Source organism: Ursus americanus, chromosome 16, assembly GCF_024610735.1.
Source record: "Ursus americanus isolate L20-20 chromosome 16, mUrsAme1.1.p, whole genome shotgun sequence".
Lineage (NCBI taxonomy): Eukaryota > Metazoa > Chordata > Mammalia > Carnivora > Ursidae > Ursus > Ursus americanus.
The window spans coordinates 7,801,642-7,820,436 of record NC_142142.1 but is presented as its reverse complement, the minus strand read 5'-3'; the positions used below and the strand labels follow the sequence as shown (position 1 = coordinate 7,820,436).

Genomic DNA, 18,795 nt, shown 5'->3' with positions numbered 1-18,795 from the left:
GAGGGGCACCGCAGGACGAGGGAATGGTTAGAGCAAAGGCGAAGGTCCCGAGGCGGCGAGCGCGGTACAGCTGGGGCGAGTGACTCGCTGACCGCTCGGCTTGCCCCAGACCCTGGTGGCCCTGCGAAGAGTGCAGGCCCTGCAGCAGCGCGAGCCCGACGCGGCCTCCGAAGCCGTCCAGAACCCCCCGGCGGAGGCGGCGGGAGACCAGAAGGGCGGCGTCGCGTACACCGACCAGGACCGGAAGATCCTGCAGCTGTGCGGTGAGGACCCGGCCGGGGCGGGGGCCCCGGGGCCGGGCAGGGTCTAACCTGGAAGGGACGGGCTCAAGGGGTGGGGCGCTCCCGGGATTGGGGGAGCCGGGCGGCAAGTGGAAGGGAGGTCTATGGGCCGGGCCGACAGGTGGGGCACCCTTGGGGGAGTCTATGAGCCTTCTCTCTGACCCGCCCTCGTCACTGCAGGGGAACTGTACGACCTGGACGCCTCTTCCCTGCAGCTCAAAGTTCTCCAATACGTGAGTGCCCGTGCCTGCCCCCCACCCCGTTCCTCCAGGGACCCAGGTCCCCAAGAGCCCCCCTTCTCATTCAGATTCCGGCGCCCCGCCCCGCCCCTCTCCTCCCCTCCTTCTACCTGAGGAGCCTCGAAGAGGAGAGAGGGTGGGGGGCTGGCGGTGGCCCCAGGTCCGCGGTCAGCCCCTCTCTTCATCCCCGCCTCTCAGCTGCAGCAGGAGACCCAGGCATCTCGCTGCTGCCTCCTGCTGGTGTCCGAGGACAACCTCCAGCTTTCCTGTAAGGTGAGGGCCCAGGTCCACTGTGGGGTGGAGGGGGGCAGGGGGCCCCCCAGTGTCCGAGGGGAACAGCCTTGCCCATCCTTTAACTGGTCCCGCTGCTCTGCCCCTCAGGTCATTGGAGATAAAGTGCTGGAGGAGGAAACCAGCTTTCCGGTGAGTCCTTCATCCGTCCTCAGTGTTGGAGTTCGTGGGAGCAGTTAGGGCCAGCTAGGCGCTCCAGGGATCTGCCCAGAGAGACTGGGGTCTCTGCTAGAATCTCTTAGAATCTGACGGAATTATCTGGATCTTGGAATCTATTTAGAAATATTATGAGAGATCACAACCTCTCATGAACAGGATCCATTAGGAGAGATCTCTTACAATCTATAGAAGGGCTTACTTGGGACCAGTTCACTTCTGTTGTAATATTTCTGGATTTGGCTCTCTTGGAATCTGTTGAGATCAATGAGAGTATTTGGAGTTTGCTTTTCTCTCTTCTAATTAGGGAAGACCCTAATGTCATCCAAAGGGGATTCTGGTCAATAGCAGACCTTCCCTCCACCCCACCTTCCACCCCCACCCCCCAGTGTTGACTCTACCCACCATTTGGACTTACTGAAGAAGTTGCTGAAACTTCCAGACTTGGGAGGGTTGAGTCTGAGGTCGCCTGACGTTGGAGAGAGCTAGGCCCTGATTCAACCTCTCCTCACTCACTCCCCAGTTGACGACAGGGCGCCTGGGCCGTGTGGTGGAAGATAAGAAGTCTATCCAGCTGAAAGATCTCACCTCTGTAAGCCATGGCCTGGCTGCACTGGGGGAGGAGGCAAAGGGACGGGGTCTCTGGGAGAAGGCAGCCTGGGAATGGGGGAGACAAGCCCCAGGGACTTTCTCTCAAGCCACCCCCGTGTGTGGTGCTTCCCATCCCGCAGGAGCCCCTTAGAACTGCCTGTTGCAGCGTGTGGTGGAGGGCTGGGGGGCAGAAGCGTGCCCCCCTCCGTCCCGCCTGACACCCCTCCCCTTTGCAGGAGGACGTGCAACAGCTGCAAGGCATGTTGGGCTGTGAGCTACAGGCCATGCTCTGCGTCCCTGTCATCAGCCGGGCCACTGACCAGGTGGTGGCCTTGGCCTGCGCCTTCAACAAGCTCGGAGGAGACTTGTGAGTCTTGGTGGGGTGACGCGGATAGGGAGATGGAGAGGCTGGGCAGGGCTCTGCTGGGGTAACAGTGGGGGAAGGGCACCAGGCAGGGGGTACTGTCCCGCCAGCAGTGGACCAAATGGTTTGTTGGTGCAAGAGACTCGGGGATTATGAAGGTGCTAGACCCTGGCAGCTACTGCTGGCTGAGACACAGGTCACTGGTGACTCTCCAGCACCCATCTTGGCTTGTTTAAAATCATGTTGATGTCCAAGTGAGTCCCCCTTCTCTTTGCCCACTCCCTCCAGTTTGGATTATCTACTCGTAGAGTACTGGCCTTTCCCCCACTTGCCATCACCCTCTTTTGGCACTCCTGCTGGGAACTGCCTGATGGAGGGGTGGTGAGCTCTGGGATGGGTGAACTCTCTGGGACCCACAGAGCATCACTGACACTGTGGACAGGGGCTACAGGGAAGAGGCTGGGGGGCTGGGCTAAGCTGAAGGACTTTAGAGATAAGGACAGGGCAGCTATAAGAATCATAGAAAACAGAGGTGTGGGCAGGGCAGAGTCAGGTAAAGAGGCTTAGGAAGCAATTCCCAAGAACTGAGGTCAGATTTGGGGTCTAGAAGTAGTATCGTAAATAGATTTCATGTCCTACTCCAACCCATTACTTGGTAGGAGCTGCCTGCAAAAGTGGGTTGAGACTGGAGATTAGCTGAGGGAGAAACAGTGTGGGGATTGCTGAGCCATGTCTGTCCTGGGTGCGGGCTCAGTATGTGAACAGCTGCCACAGCTGGTCCAGCGGTTTGTGCCTGAGTTGTACAGGCAGGAGAGGGGTGAGTCCTGAATCCAGGATGCAGAGGTCCTGACAAAATGCTTGGCCCCTGGGGCTCAAGCAAGCAGACTGGGCTTGAGGGCCTGGAGGTCCTGCACGCAGTGGACACTGGGGATGTTGGGACGACAGGGGTGTCTGAAGTCCAGGGACAGCGTCTGCAGGGGTGGGGCAGAGATCTGGGAGTCGAAGGCCCGAGTAGCCGGACCTGCCAGCGCAGAGCTCTGTAGGCAGGTGGCTAGGCCTGGGGAAATGAAGACGGGGCTGAAGCAGAACCCACCGAGGCAGGGAGGATGCGGGATCTGTGTCATCTGTGCTAGGCATCCTAGCGGTGGGAGCATTTACACCATTCAGTAAGTACACGTTGGGCACCTACTGTGTCCAGCCCTGCACTGGTCAGGGGGCCTCGGAGTGGCTCTTGGGGAGGGGAGTGCAGAGAGAGGGGGTTCAGCAGGGGCTGTGACCTCTGGCTGCTGGCTGAGGGACTGGGCTCTGAGATGGCCCTAGACCTGGAGGAGAGGTGGCATCAGAAGGGAAATGAGATGGGGCTTGGTGCCAGCTTTGTAGCCATCTCTGGGTCCCACGTATTTCAGGGAGTGAGCGCTGAATGAGTGCATGAGCCAACGTGGGGTTCAGCTCAGAGCAGTGACTACAGACAGGCTGCCTGGAGCCCAGAGAACAGGGACGCCAGAGTCCCTTGAACTGGGAGTGTGAGGGGGCCGGTGGCCAGGGCAGACGTAGAGTACAGTTAAAACACTTAGCAAACACCTCCCATCTGTCTCTCTGGCACCAGCTCTGCACTGGGTGACACAGTCATGGTCCCTGCCTTCAAGATTTGAAGTTTATTTTCAGGGCCAAGAGGGAGGAGGGTGGGAAAGGTATTCTAGGCAGAGTGAACAGTGTGGGGAAAAGTGTGAAGGTGTGAAAGAGCCTGAGGTTTTCTCAGAATGTTGAGGATCTTAGTATGGCTTAGTGTGAGAGACACCCATAGATGAGGACCCAGAGGTGAGTGGGACCAGACTGAGGGGCCTCACATGCCATGCTAGGGAAGGTGGGGAGAGGACACAGGGTGGTGGGGACAGGGATCTAGACCCGAAACATCGGGCAGCCAGCATGGGTGGGGGATACCCTGGCAGAGCACTGAGACCAGCCAAAAAATGGCCAAGAGAAGGTCAAGATCTCGGAGACCCGCTCCTCCCCCTCACTCCCCAGGCCCCCACTTGGAGAGGCTAACCCATGTCCCTAGCACAGACCTTGCCCCAGCTTGGTCCATCCAGCCCCCCAAAACTCCCTGGCGACAAGTCATTTGGTGGCCAGGTTGAATGACCTCAGCAGGGCTGGGGGCTGTCTTGTCAGATGAGAGAGAGCTCTGTGAGTAAGATGGGCTCCTTCTCACAACCACAATGATTTATAGTGGCACCAAATCAGGGCCTGCAGAGTTGGGACGAGTAGGACAGTGACAGGAGCTGGACAGGACAGGGTAGCGCCACTGCCCCTCCCTGAGGCTGGTGGCCCCTGGGGAAGAGCAGGCGAATACCCAGCTCTGGCCTGGCAAGTCTCTAGTCTGACAGAGGAGACCCAGCCTCAGTCTGGATGAATCCAAAGTCAGTGGAAGGGGACATAGGTCTGGCTTCAAGAAACAATAGTTTGAGGAGGAAAGCACATTTTGGTCAGAGGAGGATTAGAGCCTTCCCCTCAGAAAGCCCCAGTCTAAGGGGGCAGCTGGCCCCAGCTGCCTGTGCCGCGAGCAGCCCCGGTAGAGGGGCGGGAGGGTTGGCTGATGCGTCTGCCCACTGCCTCTCCGGTGACCCCTGCCCCGTGCCCCAGGTTCACGGCCCAGGATGAGCGTGTGATCCAGCACTGCTTCCACTACACGAGTACGGTGCTCACCAGCACCCTGGCCTTCCAGAAGGAGCAGAAGCTCAAGTGTGAGTGCCAGGTGAGTCACCTACTATGAGCCTCTCTTGGGGACGAAGTCACGCAGCTCTCAGCCCCAGAGCATCACCCGTCAAGGAAAAGCCCCCGTCTTTCTGGACTGATGACAGGAAGGTTACCTCCCTAGTAGTGTCCTGGAGGCTCCTTCAAGAGGGAGGTCCTGGTTCCTCGCGCAGCGCCACTGGCTGCAGGCACTGTGCGCCGTCGTCCTCTAGTGTTCAACTTGGGTACTACAGCAACATCTGGGCAGCAGGAGCCCGAGGTGAAGGAGCATCTGAGACTCCAGATTACCGGGCCCCTTCACTGGGGCTACCCTTCCCACTCCTTCACTAGGTAGCCAAGTGATACAGTTAGACTCTGCCAGTCCCCAGCCTGACCAGAGAGCCCTAGAGGAGGAATGAGAAGACCCGGGAGCCATTGGAGGCAGGGGACGGGAGAGGGGGAGTCCTCTGTAAAGGCAACCCGTATGCTCTTCGTTCTCTCCATTCCAGGCTCTTCTCCAAGTGGCAAAGAACCTCTTCACTCACCTGGGTGAGTGAACTGTCCTCCTCCGTGCCTGGCTGTGGGGTGGGAGTGGGGACGGGCGTTTTGGGGAGGAGAGGTGGGAGGGCTTGGTCCCGGCACCCTAGGGTGCTCTCACACGGCCCTCCACGCTGCTCCCACCCACAGATGATGTCTCTGTCCTGCTCCAGGAGATCATCACAGAGGCCCGAAACCTCAGCAATGCTGAGATGTAAGCGAACCTACCTCAGGGTGGGGCGAGAGAGGCCCCAGTCCTCAGTCCTCATCCTTTCTTCCCTTTCCCTCTGTTCTCCCCTCCATTGCCTTCTTGTGGGAGCCCGTCATGTTTTGTGTGATCCTTTATTTCATGCCTGTGCCCCTCACTAGTAACGTCCAGTGACAGCAGGGGCGGGGCTCGCTTCGCTGGCCATGGGTCCCCAGCTCCTAACACAGTCCCTGACACACAGCAGGCAGTACAAGGGGAAAAAATCATTGGGATGAAGTAATGTCTGGAGTCAGCCCGCCCTCCAGAGGTTCTCATAACGGAGCTCTGGGCTTTGCCCTAAGTCGTTGGGGTGGTCCGAGAGGGGTGTCAGGGCCCTGTGGACCAAGGCTGTGTCCCCACAGCTGCTCCGTGTTCCTGCTGGATCAGAATGAGCTGGTGGCCAAGGTGTTCGACGGGGGTGTGGTGGATGACGAGGTGAGGCACGGACGCGCGGAGGGCGCGTGTGCCCGTAGTCCTGGGGGCCGGGGGTCCGCAGGGTGGCCGGGGAGCTGGCGGGGCAGTCGAGGGTGCTCTCTGCGGCCGGCCGCTGACTTCCTCCCTACTCCATCACCGCCCTGGCAGAGCTACGAGATCCGCATCCCGGCTGACCAGGGGATTGCGGGCCACGTGGCAACCACCGGCCAGATCCTGAACATCCCGGACGCGTACGCGCACCCGCTTTTCTACCGCGGCGTGGACGACAGCACCGGCTTCCGCACGCGCAACATCCTCTGCTTCCCCATCAAGAACGAGAACCAGGGTGCGAGCTCTGGGCGGCTCCGGGAAGGGGGGTTGGGCCGGGGGCGGGGCCTGAGCAGGATGGGGCGGAGCCGAGCGGAGGGTCGGCGACCCTTCCCCACCGCCCTAGCGTCCCGGAGCAGAAAGGCCGCAGGGATTATCCTGGCCGGGAGGTCCCTTGAGGACACCCTGGGAGCGCAGACGCCGCGGGACACACCCAGCGGCCGGTCTTAGCCCCTCTCCCGGTCCCCAGAGGTCATCGGCGTGGCCGAGCTGGTGAACAAGATTAACGGACCATGGTTCAGCAAGTTCGACGAGGACTTGGCGACAGCCTTCTCCATCTACTGTGGCATCAGCATAGCCCATGTGAGTGGGGACGGGGCGGGGCCGGCGCAGGACCCTCTGTTCTCCTCTCCACATTGACCCTGTCCAGACCGGTCCGTGACTCAGAGCTCTGCTGCTGGGTCACTGTACAGCCTACAGTACCTGCTGGTCACCTCTGGCCTCAGTTTCCCATCTGAAAATTGGGGATACCATTTACTGTCTTGTCCCGTTAGCCTCCTAGGATCAGAGAAAACTCCAGCTGTCATTACTGCCTACCCTCTTCCCAAAGCAACCTCAACCCAAGTCCCTGGTCCTCTTCTTTTAGGGAAATGTTGGGTCTCATTGTCCAGAGTTGGCAGCTCTGACTCGGGGAATCCAACCACTAGGTTCCTATGATGAATACACCTGAGGCTCTCCCACTTCCTTGCTTCTCTTTCCTGCTATGGGACGCAGGCTCCATGACTGAAGACTGGGGCAGGCTCAGGACGGGGTGCCAACTGCCAGATCAAATGCCAAGAGGACCTGGGGAGGAGGAGCAAGGGGAGGGAGGTTTGAGGGAAAGTCGGAGGGGGCTCCTGACTCTGGGCTGGAGCTTGAAGCCTCGGACTAGGGCCAGCATGGGACAGGAAGGGGGGTTCTGTCTGACCCCTTTATCCCTGTCCTGGGCATTCCGAGATTCCACAGCCGTGTTGCTCGTGCCCCATCTTTCCCTCTCTCCGCTAGTCCCTCCTGTACAAGAAGGTGAACGAGGCCCAGTACCGCAGCCACCTGGCCAACGAGATGATGATGTACCACATGAAGGTAAGGCCCCCCCGGGATTCTGTCCTCCTCGGGCCCCCGGGGCCCTGCAGCCCACCTGTTTCTTCCCTGCCTCCCAGTCCTCAGGGGCCCAGGACCAGCCTGGGTTTTCTTTTTTCTTATTTATTTATTTATTTATTTATTCAACAGAGATAGAGACAGCCAGCGAGAGAGGGAACACAAGCAGGGGGAGTGGGAGAGGAAGAAGCAGGCTCCTAGCAGAGGAGCCTGATGTGGGGCTCGATCCCATAATGCTGGGATCACGCCCTGAGCCGAAGGCAGACGCTTAACCGCTGTGCCACCCAGGCGCCCCAGCCTGGGTTTTCTGATCGTCCTCTCTTGAATAAGAAGAGAGACCCAGAGCAATGCCTGGCCTCCTGTTCTCCTGCTCTCCTTCAGGGCGGCCTCTTCCAAGCAGTTTCTGGTGCGGCCCCGAGGCTGGCAGCGGGACCCAGCCCAGGGAAGAACTTGGTTCAGCAGGGTGTGCCCCACGTCCGGGAATAACTCCCACCTTGAAAATTACTGAAGGCCAGGAAGCTCCCCCAGGGCCCTCGCACAGCTCCCCTAGGTCCAGTGGTCGTGCAGCCTTCCGCAGTCGGCTGATATTCTGTCTCATTCCCAGACTCTGTTTCAGAAAAACTGTCCCGGGCTTTAGTTCAGAGTGTGTGGTGGTCATTTTCTTCTCACCTGTGTCCAAATCAAAGGGTCCCAGACTTTGTGGATAGGGTCAAAGCTGTGGTCAGAAGGATTGAGGTTAGACTCTGGGACGTTCCTCCTGAAAGAAGGAACCCTCGAGGGAGTGTCTGTGAAAGGCTGGCATTGTTTGGGGGTATCGTGAAGGGGCGTTCTCTGTCTTTGCCAAGGATAGGCTGTTACAGATGAGGGTTCTCGCAGGCAAAGAATCACAGTAGGTGGGCTGGACAACAGTGATCTCCTGCCCAGTGAGGGTGCACTCTGTGGGGGGGTCCCCCCCTCCCACTGTGGGATTTGAGGGATGAGGACACTGGATGGGGGTGGAGGCCATCTTCTAACACCCTGATGGTCCCCTCTAGGTCTCTGATGATGAATACACCAAACTCCTCCATGACGGAATCCAGCCTGTGGCTGCCATTGATTCCAACTTTGCCAGTTTCACCTACACCCCTCGCTCCCTGCCCGAGGATGACACTTCCATGGTGAGCTGGCCCTCCCCCATTTGACTGCAAGAGACGAAGGGTGTGCAGCCAGAGATTTAAGTTAGGTGTTGACAGGAACTTCCTGGCCAGACAGTCATCACCAAAACCTCAAGAGCGTCTCTCAGAGATGGAGTGGGCGTGTGGTCTGCCAGCATGGGCCACAGGGCCTGCCCAGGGCTCAGGGGCTGGACTGGATGATCACCAGGGGCCGCTCCAGAACCAACGATACCCAGGGCATGTGGCCTCAGGGTTGGCACCTCCCTCCCTGGTTTTCTAAGATTTTGTGTGAGCTTGGTTCCAAGAGTTCTTAGATCCTGTTCTTGAAAGTTCATGGCTCCAAGAATGCTTGGCTCTACAATTTTATGGTTCTTTAGGTTTGGTGGTTTTTTTTTTTTTTTTTAATGGTTCTCTGGTTTAGATCTAAAGTTCTAAGATTCCGAAATTTTGGAAGCTTCAAGAAAGGCCAAGGCAGGGGAGCCCTTTCAAAACTGACAGTCCCTCTGATCCCTCCCTTCTGCTCTCTCCAGGCCATTCTGAGCATGCTGCAGGACATGAATTTCATCAACAACTACAAGATCGACTGCCCGACTCTGGCCCGGTGCGCGCCCCAGCCCTCCCCTCCACGTGCAGGCAGCCCCAGGCTTTGCCTCCCTCTGTCCTGCACTCTCACATCCATTGCCCCGAGCTCTGGGAAGGGGTCTCTGTAGATGACTAGGAGTGGCCCGGTCTGCGGGAGTGGGGAAGATCCCTGAGTGAGAGGCAAGTCCCAGACCCTGGGACCACGAGTAAAGGAAAGGACCGGGCCAGGCAGAGCCTGAAGGTCTTGCTGGAGGAGGAGAGCCTGAGGCCCCTCTGCTGCCCTCTCCCCTCCCCCCAGGTTCTGTTTGATGGTGAAGAAGGGCTACCGGGACCCCCCCTACCACAACTGGATGCACGCCTTTTCTGTCTCCCACTTCTGCTACCTGCTCTACAAGAATCTGGAGCTCTCCAACTACCTCGAGTGAGTGGCTGCCCTGGCCCCGGTCTGGTGGTGTCTAGAGTCCCCTTCTTCGGGCTAAGGAGGCACGCCAGTGGGGCAGGCACTCGACATGCACCGCCTCCTGGGAGCCTCCTGACAGTGTCATGAGGAAGGTTGCATAGCCCCATTTTCTGGGTGGGACCTGCTCACGGTCACGTGCCCCTGGAGCAGTGAGCCTGTCAAACTCCAAACCAGGGCTGCTTTTCAGGAGGGGGACCCAGGTGTCCCGAGCTCCTGTCCGGTGGCTCCTGGACATCTCATGCAGCCATTCTTGCTCTGGACATGTGGGAGGGGCTGAGCTCCCTCTCCCCTCTGTCTCCCAACCAGGGACATCGAGATCTTCGCCTTGTTTATTTCCTGCATGTGCCATGACCTGGACCACAGAGGCACAAACAACTCCTTCCAGGTGGCCTCGGTGAGACTCTGCCCTCCTCGCAGTGGGCACCCTCCCCGGGGCATCTGGGAGTCTCACCCCTCTGGCCTGAGGAGAGGTGGGAGCTGGTTTAGAGCTGGCAGAGGCTCTCTGCGGCTTTGCATGGGCTCTAAGATGGGAGAGTGGTGAGGGGTGGGGAGGACAGGGCAATGCCTAGCCTGATACGGCAGGCACTTACATCTGGACATGAGGAGTGATGGAGGTTTCCCGGGCTTTTCCAGAAATCTGTGCTGGCTGCGCTCTACAGCTCCGAGGGTTCCGTCATGGAGGTACCACCATTCTACCCCAGATCCCTGTACCCATCATCCTGTTAAGGCGGGTGACTTTCATAGTTAGACTGTGACCCCGCCCCTCCCATCCCCAAGCCCTGCTCTCCAGACAGGCCCCGAGGGCTGTAGCCACCCCCGCCCAGGGCACGTCTGGCTCCTTTCGCTGGCTGGGCTTGGAGCGTTGCCGGTGCGGATGGGCGTGTGAGTCAGCCTGCAGGTTCTGCCCGAGCCCAGGTTTGCACAGGGAGGCCTCGTATTTAGCATGTTTCTCTACGCGTATCCGGGAGTGCCCGGTACAGCCTCCACCCCACCAGGCCTAGGATGGCTCTGCCCCATCACACCCAGTTTCGCCTTAGGTTGTCTGGATTGGGCCTCTCCACCCCCAGATCGAAGGGGGCAGGGACGAAATCTGAGACATTTCTGAATTGCTTGCACTTGGCACAGGGCTTGGCACAGAGTAGAAACCAAACTTGCAAGGTCACCTTGCCCCATGCTGCCCCCCACGACACCCCTCTGGAGCCTGCCCCTGCTGTCATGCCCCCGGGACACCAGGGGCTCCCTCCCTCCCAGGAGGCCGCCTCGCAGCCCTGCTTCTGCCCTCTGTGCTCTGGGCTAAGCCTGCTCCTCTGAGTGACAGCCCATCAGCGTCTGGAGACAGGGGCCTTGCCCTCGCCTCATCACTGCCTTTCTTTGTCAGCAAACAAATGTTTGCTGCATGAATTAGTGTCTAGGACTCCGAGGGATCATTTCAGAATCGTTCCACTTTGAGAGGCTCAGAGCTTGCCTCACTGTGTCCCTCCATGTGACAGCTGAGGGATCTGAGGCTCAGGGCCTGCAGGGACTTTCCCAGGGTCACGCAGAGGGCCGAAGCAGAGCCCAGAAAGGGAACGAGGTCCCCAGACTCCCTGTGTCTGTCTGCTCTGCTCACCTTGGGGGGTGGGGCTGTACCAGGCCTGCTCCCTCCCTTGGGGTCAGGGGTGAGCAACACCCCCCGTCCCCGCTGGGCTCCCATCATTCCTCTCTCCCCAGAGACACCACTTCGCTCAGGCCATCGCAATCCTCAACACCCACGGTTGCAACATCTTCGACCACTTTTCCCGGAAGGTGATGGGGCCAGGGATGGGGGTGAGGGAGTGGGAGCCCCGAGGTGGCCTGAGGCAGGAGAAGGAGCTGAGGGAGTGGGTGGGGGTGTCCGGCAGGAGGCCTTGACACCTCCCACTCCCCCTCCCCCCCATCCTGGCCCAGGACTATCAGCGTATGCTGGACCTGATGCGGGACATCATCTTGGCCACCGACCTGGCCCATCACCTCCGCATCTTCAAAGACCTCCAGAAGATGGCTGAAGGTGCCTGCTTTTAGCCCCCGGCCTCGGGGTTGGGGAAAGACCACGAAGAGGGTGGTGTGCCTGGACAGCAGCCCCAGGGGTTTAGACCCACCCCCTCCGGCATCGAGCCACCAGAGCCAGGCAGATCCAGCCCCAGCCCTTTGGTTTCCATCCAGGGTGCTGGATTTCCTGGACCTCGTGGGGAGGGCCCTGGAGGCCTTGCCCTCAGAGACAGGGGACTGGGCCCTTGACCCCGCCCTCTTCCCAACAGTGGGTTATGACCGAACCAACAAGCAGCACCACAGCCTCCTCCTCTGCCTCCTTATGACCTCCTGTGACCTCTCCGACCAGACCAAGGGCTGGAAGACTACCAGGAAGATCGCAGTAAGTGCGGCCGCTCCCTGCGGACGTGCAGGCTGCACACCCCGCCCTGTTCTGTGTGGCTCCTGCAGCCCCAACACCCTCTCTGGGCCGAGGTCAGCCTGGCTCAGTTTTGGGGAGACAGAAACCTCGACCACTTCAGGGCACCAGATGCGGAGATTCAGAGAGGGGCATGGACTCACAGGGTGTCACACAGCAAGTCAGCGGCTGGTAGAAGGGGGGTCATAACTCAGCCACTCCTTCCCATCTGGGGCCATCCCCCTGCCAAACTGGGCCTGAGGTGGGGGCTGAGGGATGCCTTGGTTTGCCGTCTTGGGACCGAGCAGTAGAGGAGCTAGACGGATGGATCCCACGCACAGAGGGTGATGAGAGTGTTGGCCTTTCAGGAGCTGATCTACAAAGAGTTCTTCTCCCAGGGAGACTTGGTATGTGGGGAGTGATCTCGGGTGTCCAGGTGGCGGGGAGGGTCCCTGGCCTGGGGCTGGGAAGGGCTGGGTTAGTTTCGTCCTGGTGCCTGACAGAGGGAGAAGGGGCCAGGCCTGACCGCTTGCTGCCTGCAGGAGAAGGCCATGGGCAACAGGCCGATGGAGATGATGGACCGGGAGAAGGCCTATATCCCCGAGCTGCAGATCAGCTTTATGGAACACATCGCAATGCCCATCTACAAGTGAGAGAGCTCGGGGGCCTCCTGGGGGGATGGGGCCGGCTGTGGCAGACATGGGTGCTGGGCTGGCCTGCCCAGCTCCAGCTGACCCATCCCGCAGCCTCTGGGCCCGGCCGTCTCCCACTGGCCTGTAAACGGGGCCTTCGCTTCATGCTCTCCTTGAGCGTCCAGTCCTGTGCCTCACAGTCTGGTGCTAGTTCTACCTGCTGTATAGTCCGAATCTCCCTTGCTACTCGCAGTCTGGCTTCTGACCCTATCCCTGCGCCCTTGCACCCCCAGGCTGCTGCAGGACCTGTTTCCGAAGGCGGCGGAGCTGTACGAACGCGTGGCCTCTAACCGTGAGCACTGGACCAAGGTGTCTCACAAGTTCACCATCCGCGGCCTCCCGAGCAACAATTCGCTGGACTTCCTGGACGAGGAGTACGAGGTGCCTGAGCTGGATGGCACTGGGGCCCCCGTCAATGGCTGTTGCAGCCTTGATGCTGAATGAGCCCCTCCCCGGGACCCTTCTCTGCCCAGGCCTCTTCTTAACAGCCCTCCACTGGCCTGGCCCTGGTGCCCTGGGACCAGAGCCACAGGTCCTAGGTTCTAATCCAGGACTTACCGTGTGACCCTGGGCAAGTACCGGCCTTCCCGGGCCTCAGTTTTCTTGTCTGTATAATGGAAGCAAGACTTCCAACCTCACCAAGACTTTGTCATTTGTCCTCGGAGAGCACAGGGGTGACTGATGAGCAGTGGGCCCTGCTCTGCACCCCTGACCACATCTTGGCAAGTCCTCCTCAGCCACTCCTTCTTCTGAGGCAGTCTGGATGCTTTCTCCTGGGCCCCATTCCTGCCCGACCAGATCTGGCCCTCTTCCTTCTTCCAGGGCCCTCCTGCAAGGAGAAGGTGGGACATCTCAATGAGCAGAGAGTGGGTCTTAGAAACAGTCATTAGCTCTGCTGGATAACTAGAAATAGCCATGAGGCCGAAGGTGCCCCTTAGGGTCCCCACTATGCTTACGGTAGGCATTGGAGCCTGGGGAGCGGCAGGGACCCCACACGGAAGCTGCCAGAGGGCCGGCCCAGTGCTCCGGGCAGAGGGGGCTCAGGAAGAGCACAGGATGGGAATGGTGGGCAGGAAGGGTCCTGGGGCTGGAAGACAGGTGCCAGGTGAGTCAGTGCTTCCTCATGGCTGTGTGACCCTGGGCAAGTGACTGCCCCTATTTGGGTGAGACAGGAGAGTGAGACAATCCCTTTTCTAAGACCCCTTTTAGATCAAAGTCCCTTGGCTCTGTGGAGTCCCAGGAGAAGCCGTGGAATGTCCCTGCCACCCTAGGGCAGAGAGCCAACCCTGAATCCTTCAGGGGCCCCCTGAGTGTCCCCCCTCTTAGCCCAAGTCCCTTCCCCATCCCTGCAGCCAGAGGGCTGCCTCAGCCCTAGCAGGGCTCCTATCTTCTTCAAGGCCATATCTACCCGTGCCCTGGGGCTTGGGAGACCCCCATAGGGCCGGGCCTCTTGGGTCAGCCCGGCTGCTGGCTTCTCCCTTCTCTGTGTTGTTCTGTATGTGTTGTGGGGTGGGGGGAGGGGGGCCACCTGCCTTACCTATTCTGAGTTGCCTTTAGAGAGATGCGTTTTTCTAGGATTCTGTGCAACTGTTGTATATGGTCCCGTGGGCTGACCGCTTTGTACATGAGAATAAATCTATTTCTTTCTACCAACCCTCTCCCATGGGGCTATTTCCAGATATTGTGCATGGGTATGGGGCAAACAGAATTGGGGTCAGCAAATGCTCTTCAGAACTCCTTGGCTACCGGAGCCCCCACCCCTTGTGCCTAGCTCCTCTTCTAGGAGAGTCACAGACTTGTCAGGGTACCCCTGGATCAGCCCCCCACCAGACTGTAGGGGCTTAGAGGTGGATGGTAGATGAGGAGGCCTGGGCATGGAGCAGTGAGAGGACATGTTGGCTGGCAGAGATTGTGGACTGGAAAGAAAGAATTGAGGGACTGAAGCAATCAAGGAGACTGCCTGGAGGAGGCAGCCTAGAGCTCCTCCTAAACCCTCTGTCTGTTGGCCTATTGGTCATGAGTGCCCATACAGCCAGAGCCTAGGCCTCTGAACCCCTCCTGGCCTACCCTATCTGTGTCCCCATAAGTCCTGCCAAAGGAGTATCCCTGAGTCTGACTCTACACCGGATGCAGCCCAAGTTGTGTCTGTGGACTTAGTTCCCTGCTTTTCTGGTTGTGAGAGTGTTTGCCTCTGCACACCAGAGAGAGGCAGACCCCAGACTGGACCATCACGAGGCCCTGACAGGTAAAATCTCTAGACCCTGCCCCTCTCTTGCCTACACTCTCTCTCCCCCCATCTCCTCTCCTGTTCATCTCTTCCAGATCAGTAAAGCTCGACATATTAAGTGCTAAATACTGGGATTCCCTTTCCTAGGAGAAGGAGGGCTGGGAAGAGACAGGGCCATCCTGTGACCACTGGCAGTGCCGTGAGTGCCAGCCTTTGGGACCCCAGAGCCTATCGGTTTCTCATGGCTTGCTACCTGCTCTTCTGGGCCAAATGGTTTCAGGGTACCTAGCCTTCCCTTAGGAGCTTGGAGTCCAGCCCCCTCCCCTGCCCAGCCCCTGCTTTGGGCTCCCCTAGTCTGTCCCTGTCCTCTCCCAGCACAGGACCCAGGCTGACCAGTGGGCCCTCAGGCAGGGGCAGGTCAGTGCCCGAGAGGGCCCCCGGCTGACAGGGGCTGGCTATTCTAACCACGTGCAGCTGACCCCAGCATCCGTGTATCAGTGTGGGTTGACACAGGCGCTTCTCTGCCTGTGATTCCCCTCCTCCCAACCTTGAATGTGTGTACATGGCCCTCTTCTACCAGCTTTTGGACAAAGGGAAAGCACAGCCTGTGTACACACTGCAGGGACCTCACTTCCCTCCCCCCCGCCCCCGCATCTGTTGTTTGTCCCCAGCTCAACCTTCCCTTGAGAACATTTAATCCCATTTGAGGCCCATGCTGTGACACAGCCCTCCTTGCCACCCAATTGAGTGAACAACTCACAAATATCTCCTCGTGCATGCAGGACCCTGTGCTGAGGTCCAGAGCTAACTGTCCTTGTCCCTGGTCTGGAGGGTCTAACAGCCTGGCCGGGGAGATGTGGTCATAGGACATGACAACCCTATGGCAGCCCTATGGGATTCTTGGCCATGGGGCTCCAGGCAGGGTCACGACCCGGAGAGGAAAGGCAGTGAGGTCTGGAAGATGAGCAGGTATTGTTCTCCTGTGAGCAAAAGGGGACAGGTGCTCCTGGTAGAAGGAACTGCTCATACAAAGGCACACAGGGAATGATGAGACAGAGGGAAGATATGCCAGACCAGGGAGGGCCTTGAATGCCAGGCTGGGAAGTTCGGTTTTACTTCGGACGCAGTGGGGAGCCAGGGAAAGTTTTCAGTAGAGGAGTGACTTGGACCTGGATTTTAGAAAGATCCTGCTGGGAAGCAGAGAAAGGACTGCAGGATTGAGATGGGGCAGGGATCCTTCCAGAGCTAATGCTGGGTGCCCTGTGCTGGCCGCGGGAGGGAGGGAGGAATTCAAGACATGTTGGATTGGCAGAACCTGATGACCAATTAGATGGAGGTGAGGGCAGAGGGAGGCCTGGGAGGTGGCCTGGAAGGTGGGTCCACGTGGCCGCATGAACTACCCCAGGTGGCTGCTCAGTGCTACTCACACGGGCAGGGCCAGGGCGGCCAGTGTGGGGTGGCCCTCTGGCAGGAGGTGAGCTCGTGGGAAGGCGGGCGGGGCAGCTGTTTGGGGTGGCGGGGGGCGGGGTGGCAGGATACAGGGGAAGACAGGTGGGAGGAGTCTCTGCCCTGCTTTCACCAGGCGGCTCTCACCAGATCTGAGAACCGTAGGCTGGCCCCATGGCTTCTTGTAGCTGCCCAGCCCTCCCAGCTTAATAGTTTCATTTTACATAAAACCTTACTATGATTCGGTGGAGTAGATACCATTATCTCATTCTGTAGCCAAGCAGCTTGAGGCTAAGAGAGGTTAACTAACCTGCCAAGCTTGAGATGTGAGCCCCGCCTGCCTGACTCCCCTCCAATGGCTCTTTCTCTGCAAAAGACAGAGGAGATTCAGGAGGGCAGAGTCTCTGTCTGTCTCTGCAGGACCGTGGTGGGGGGCGGGGGTGGTGAGCAAGTGGGGTTGGAGCCCCAGAGAAGGATCTGGGATCAGTTTTGCTTCTGTATTGCAGAGGCCGAGGGGCGAGAGAAGAGGTGGGTGGCCTGTAGTGCAGCTCACGGCCACCAGGGGGCACGCAACCCTCGCTCGCCTCACCTCCTCAGGTCTAAGACAGGTGTTGGGGGGTTGTGGGGGCTAACCTCACTCCCATCCGCTCACATACGCTCCTCTCATATACACACAGACACGTTTGCACACCCTCTCTCTCCCACTCTCTCTCTCTCTCCTTCACACACACACACACACACACACACACACACACACACACACACACACAGACTCACATGCTCATTCTACTGGCAGACACACTCTTCAGGCTGACTTTACAGTCTACATGGGGTACACTCTACAGACTCCATACGGAAAATGGGAAATGTTTTTTGGGGTTCTCTAGCCCCTTTAGCTGCTCTCTGAACAGGACTGAGGTCCGCCAGTCTTACCCGAGTGAGACCCCATGTCTGGGGTGTGTCTGCCTGCTGAGTGGCCTCCCTCTGTGGAACGATCCCTGGGGAGGCAGGACCAGCCTTGTGATCAGGGGTGGGTGGAACCCCTCCTCTGGGCATAGAATAACTAGGAGACAGCACTGTGAGGCCTGGTCCTGGGCTGATGAAGCTGGAGAGGCAGAGCAGGAGCTGGGATGTGCAGGGACCTCGGGAGGAGGCTGGGCTCAGGGGTCTTGACATTTGGATGGAGGACTGGGACAGGAGGTGAGGGCACTGCAGACAGGCCAGGAGAGCAGGCTGGGTAGTGGGGAGGTGTAGGGTCTGTGCCCATGGCCTCAGCCTTCCCTCACTGCTCAGCATCCCAGGGCTGTCTCCTTGAGGCGGGGTAGGTGGGACCTGGAGGTGGGGCGTGCAAGCCAGCCAAAGGTGCCATGAGGTGGCCCAACAGAAGGGGCATGCCGCGGGAGGACAGCAGGGAGGTGCTACTTTCTTAGCCTCAGCTGCAGTGTCCTGGAAGGGCCCCGAGCAGGGAGGTGAAAGGGTTAGAGGCCTGCTCTGAGCAGGACCTGAGCCCCACAGCAGCAGGGCAGCCATGCATCCAAGCTAGACTCTGGACAGTGCCTGGGAAGAGAAAAGAGAGTGGGTTGATGGGGGAGGAGGGAATGAGAGGAGAGGGGAGGAGGCAGCATGGCTGGTTTGGGGAGGATCAAGAATGTCAGGGGAGGCCTCCTATCTGACCGAAATTCACACTGCTGGGTTCTGTCTCCTGAAACACAAAGCAAGAGTTGTCACCACACACCTGATCCCTCCAGGACTTTCTTTTCTCTCCTGGCAGGATGAGCACTCAGATTCTCCCTCACTGGTCTCAGTTTTCCTGTCTGCAAACCGGGATGATGAGGCCCCTCTGGAAGGCGTCAGGATACAGGAGGGTGTGTTGGGAGGGAAGCCGCTCCGCCCCTACGGAGCTGTGTGGGAATGAAATCTGCATATAGATGCCATGACCAGACTGTTCTCTGAGAGCTGACTAGGATAGGTCCGTACAGGACGCAGCGTACACCATCAAGTTGGAAGATTGGCGGGACAGGTGTGAGAATGGGGGGTGTTGCCATTCCCGCCAAGATGGCTGCCTCTCTCCATTCCTCAGTCATTCCTGCAGAAACCATAGAACTGAGCAAGGAGTGTGGAATTCTGGGAACTAACAATTCTGGATGAGTGGGGGAGAGAGCAAAGTGAGAAGCTGGGGTGCAGGAAAGCACTTGCCTCACCCCATGTTGCCTTGGACAGTCAACCATTGTCCCCTCACCTCTGCACAAACTCCTGGTGCTTCTGTACCCCCTTTGAGCAGTGGCTGGAGGAAAAGAACAACCTCTTAATTGGGAGGCTCTCCCAAGGATGGGTGGGAATTGTTGTCCCCTTTAGAGACTAGGGAAACTAAGGCCCAGAAGCTTAGCTGGCAGCAACCTTCCTCAGAGAAAAAGTTGCTTATAGAGCATCCCCAGGGTCAGATGAGGAAATCGAGCCTCAGAAAGGACAGGGAGCTCTAAGATCATACAAGATACAGAGACAGAGCAGGCTGAGTA

General features: G+C 58.8%; 1 protein-coding gene across 3 annotated transcripts in view; it reads left to right on the top strand.

Annotated features, from left to right (window-relative positions):
• PDE2A (phosphodiesterase 2A) overlaps positions 1 to 14,259 on the top strand; it is a 95,575-nt gene extending 81,316 nt beyond the window's left edge. For all 3 annotated transcript variants that reach the window (XM_087868133.1, XM_087868131.1, XM_087868132.1), the window contains 24 exons: positions 110 to 263; positions 462 to 514; positions 719 to 793; positions 902 to 943; positions 1,491 to 1,559; positions 1,795 to 1,925; positions 4,563 to 4,674; positions 5,162 to 5,201; positions 5,340 to 5,403; positions 5,799 to 5,871; positions 6,019 to 6,196; positions 6,428 to 6,540; positions 7,222 to 7,299; positions 8,349 to 8,471; positions 8,999 to 9,069; positions 9,349 to 9,471; positions 9,817 to 9,904; positions 10,144 to 10,191; positions 11,221 to 11,295; positions 11,437 to 11,536; positions 11,787 to 11,899; positions 12,283 to 12,321; positions 12,457 to 12,563; positions 12,840 to 14,259. In XM_087868133.1, the coding sequence (XP_087724259.1) occupies positions 110 to 263; positions 462 to 514; positions 719 to 793; positions 902 to 943; positions 1,491 to 1,559; positions 1,795 to 1,925; positions 4,563 to 4,674; positions 5,162 to 5,201; positions 5,340 to 5,403; positions 5,799 to 5,871; positions 6,019 to 6,196; positions 6,428 to 6,540; positions 7,222 to 7,299; positions 8,349 to 8,471; positions 8,999 to 9,069; positions 9,349 to 9,471; positions 9,817 to 9,904; positions 10,144 to 10,191; positions 11,221 to 11,295; positions 11,437 to 11,536; positions 11,787 to 11,899; positions 12,283 to 12,321; positions 12,457 to 12,563; positions 12,840 to 13,050 (2,280 nt within the window). In that variant the 3' untranslated portion in view covers positions 13,051 to 14,259. The remainder of the gene's footprint in view (positions 1 to 109; positions 264 to 461; positions 515 to 718; positions 794 to 901; positions 944 to 1,490; positions 1,560 to 1,794; positions 1,926 to 4,562; positions 4,675 to 5,161; positions 5,202 to 5,339; positions 5,404 to 5,798; positions 5,872 to 6,018; positions 6,197 to 6,427; positions 6,541 to 7,221; positions 7,300 to 8,348; positions 8,472 to 8,998; positions 9,070 to 9,348; positions 9,472 to 9,816; positions 9,905 to 10,143; positions 10,192 to 11,220; positions 11,296 to 11,436; positions 11,537 to 11,786; positions 11,900 to 12,282; positions 12,322 to 12,456; positions 12,564 to 12,839) is intronic.
• The last annotated feature ends 4,536 nt before the right edge of the window (positions 14,260 to 18,795 follow it).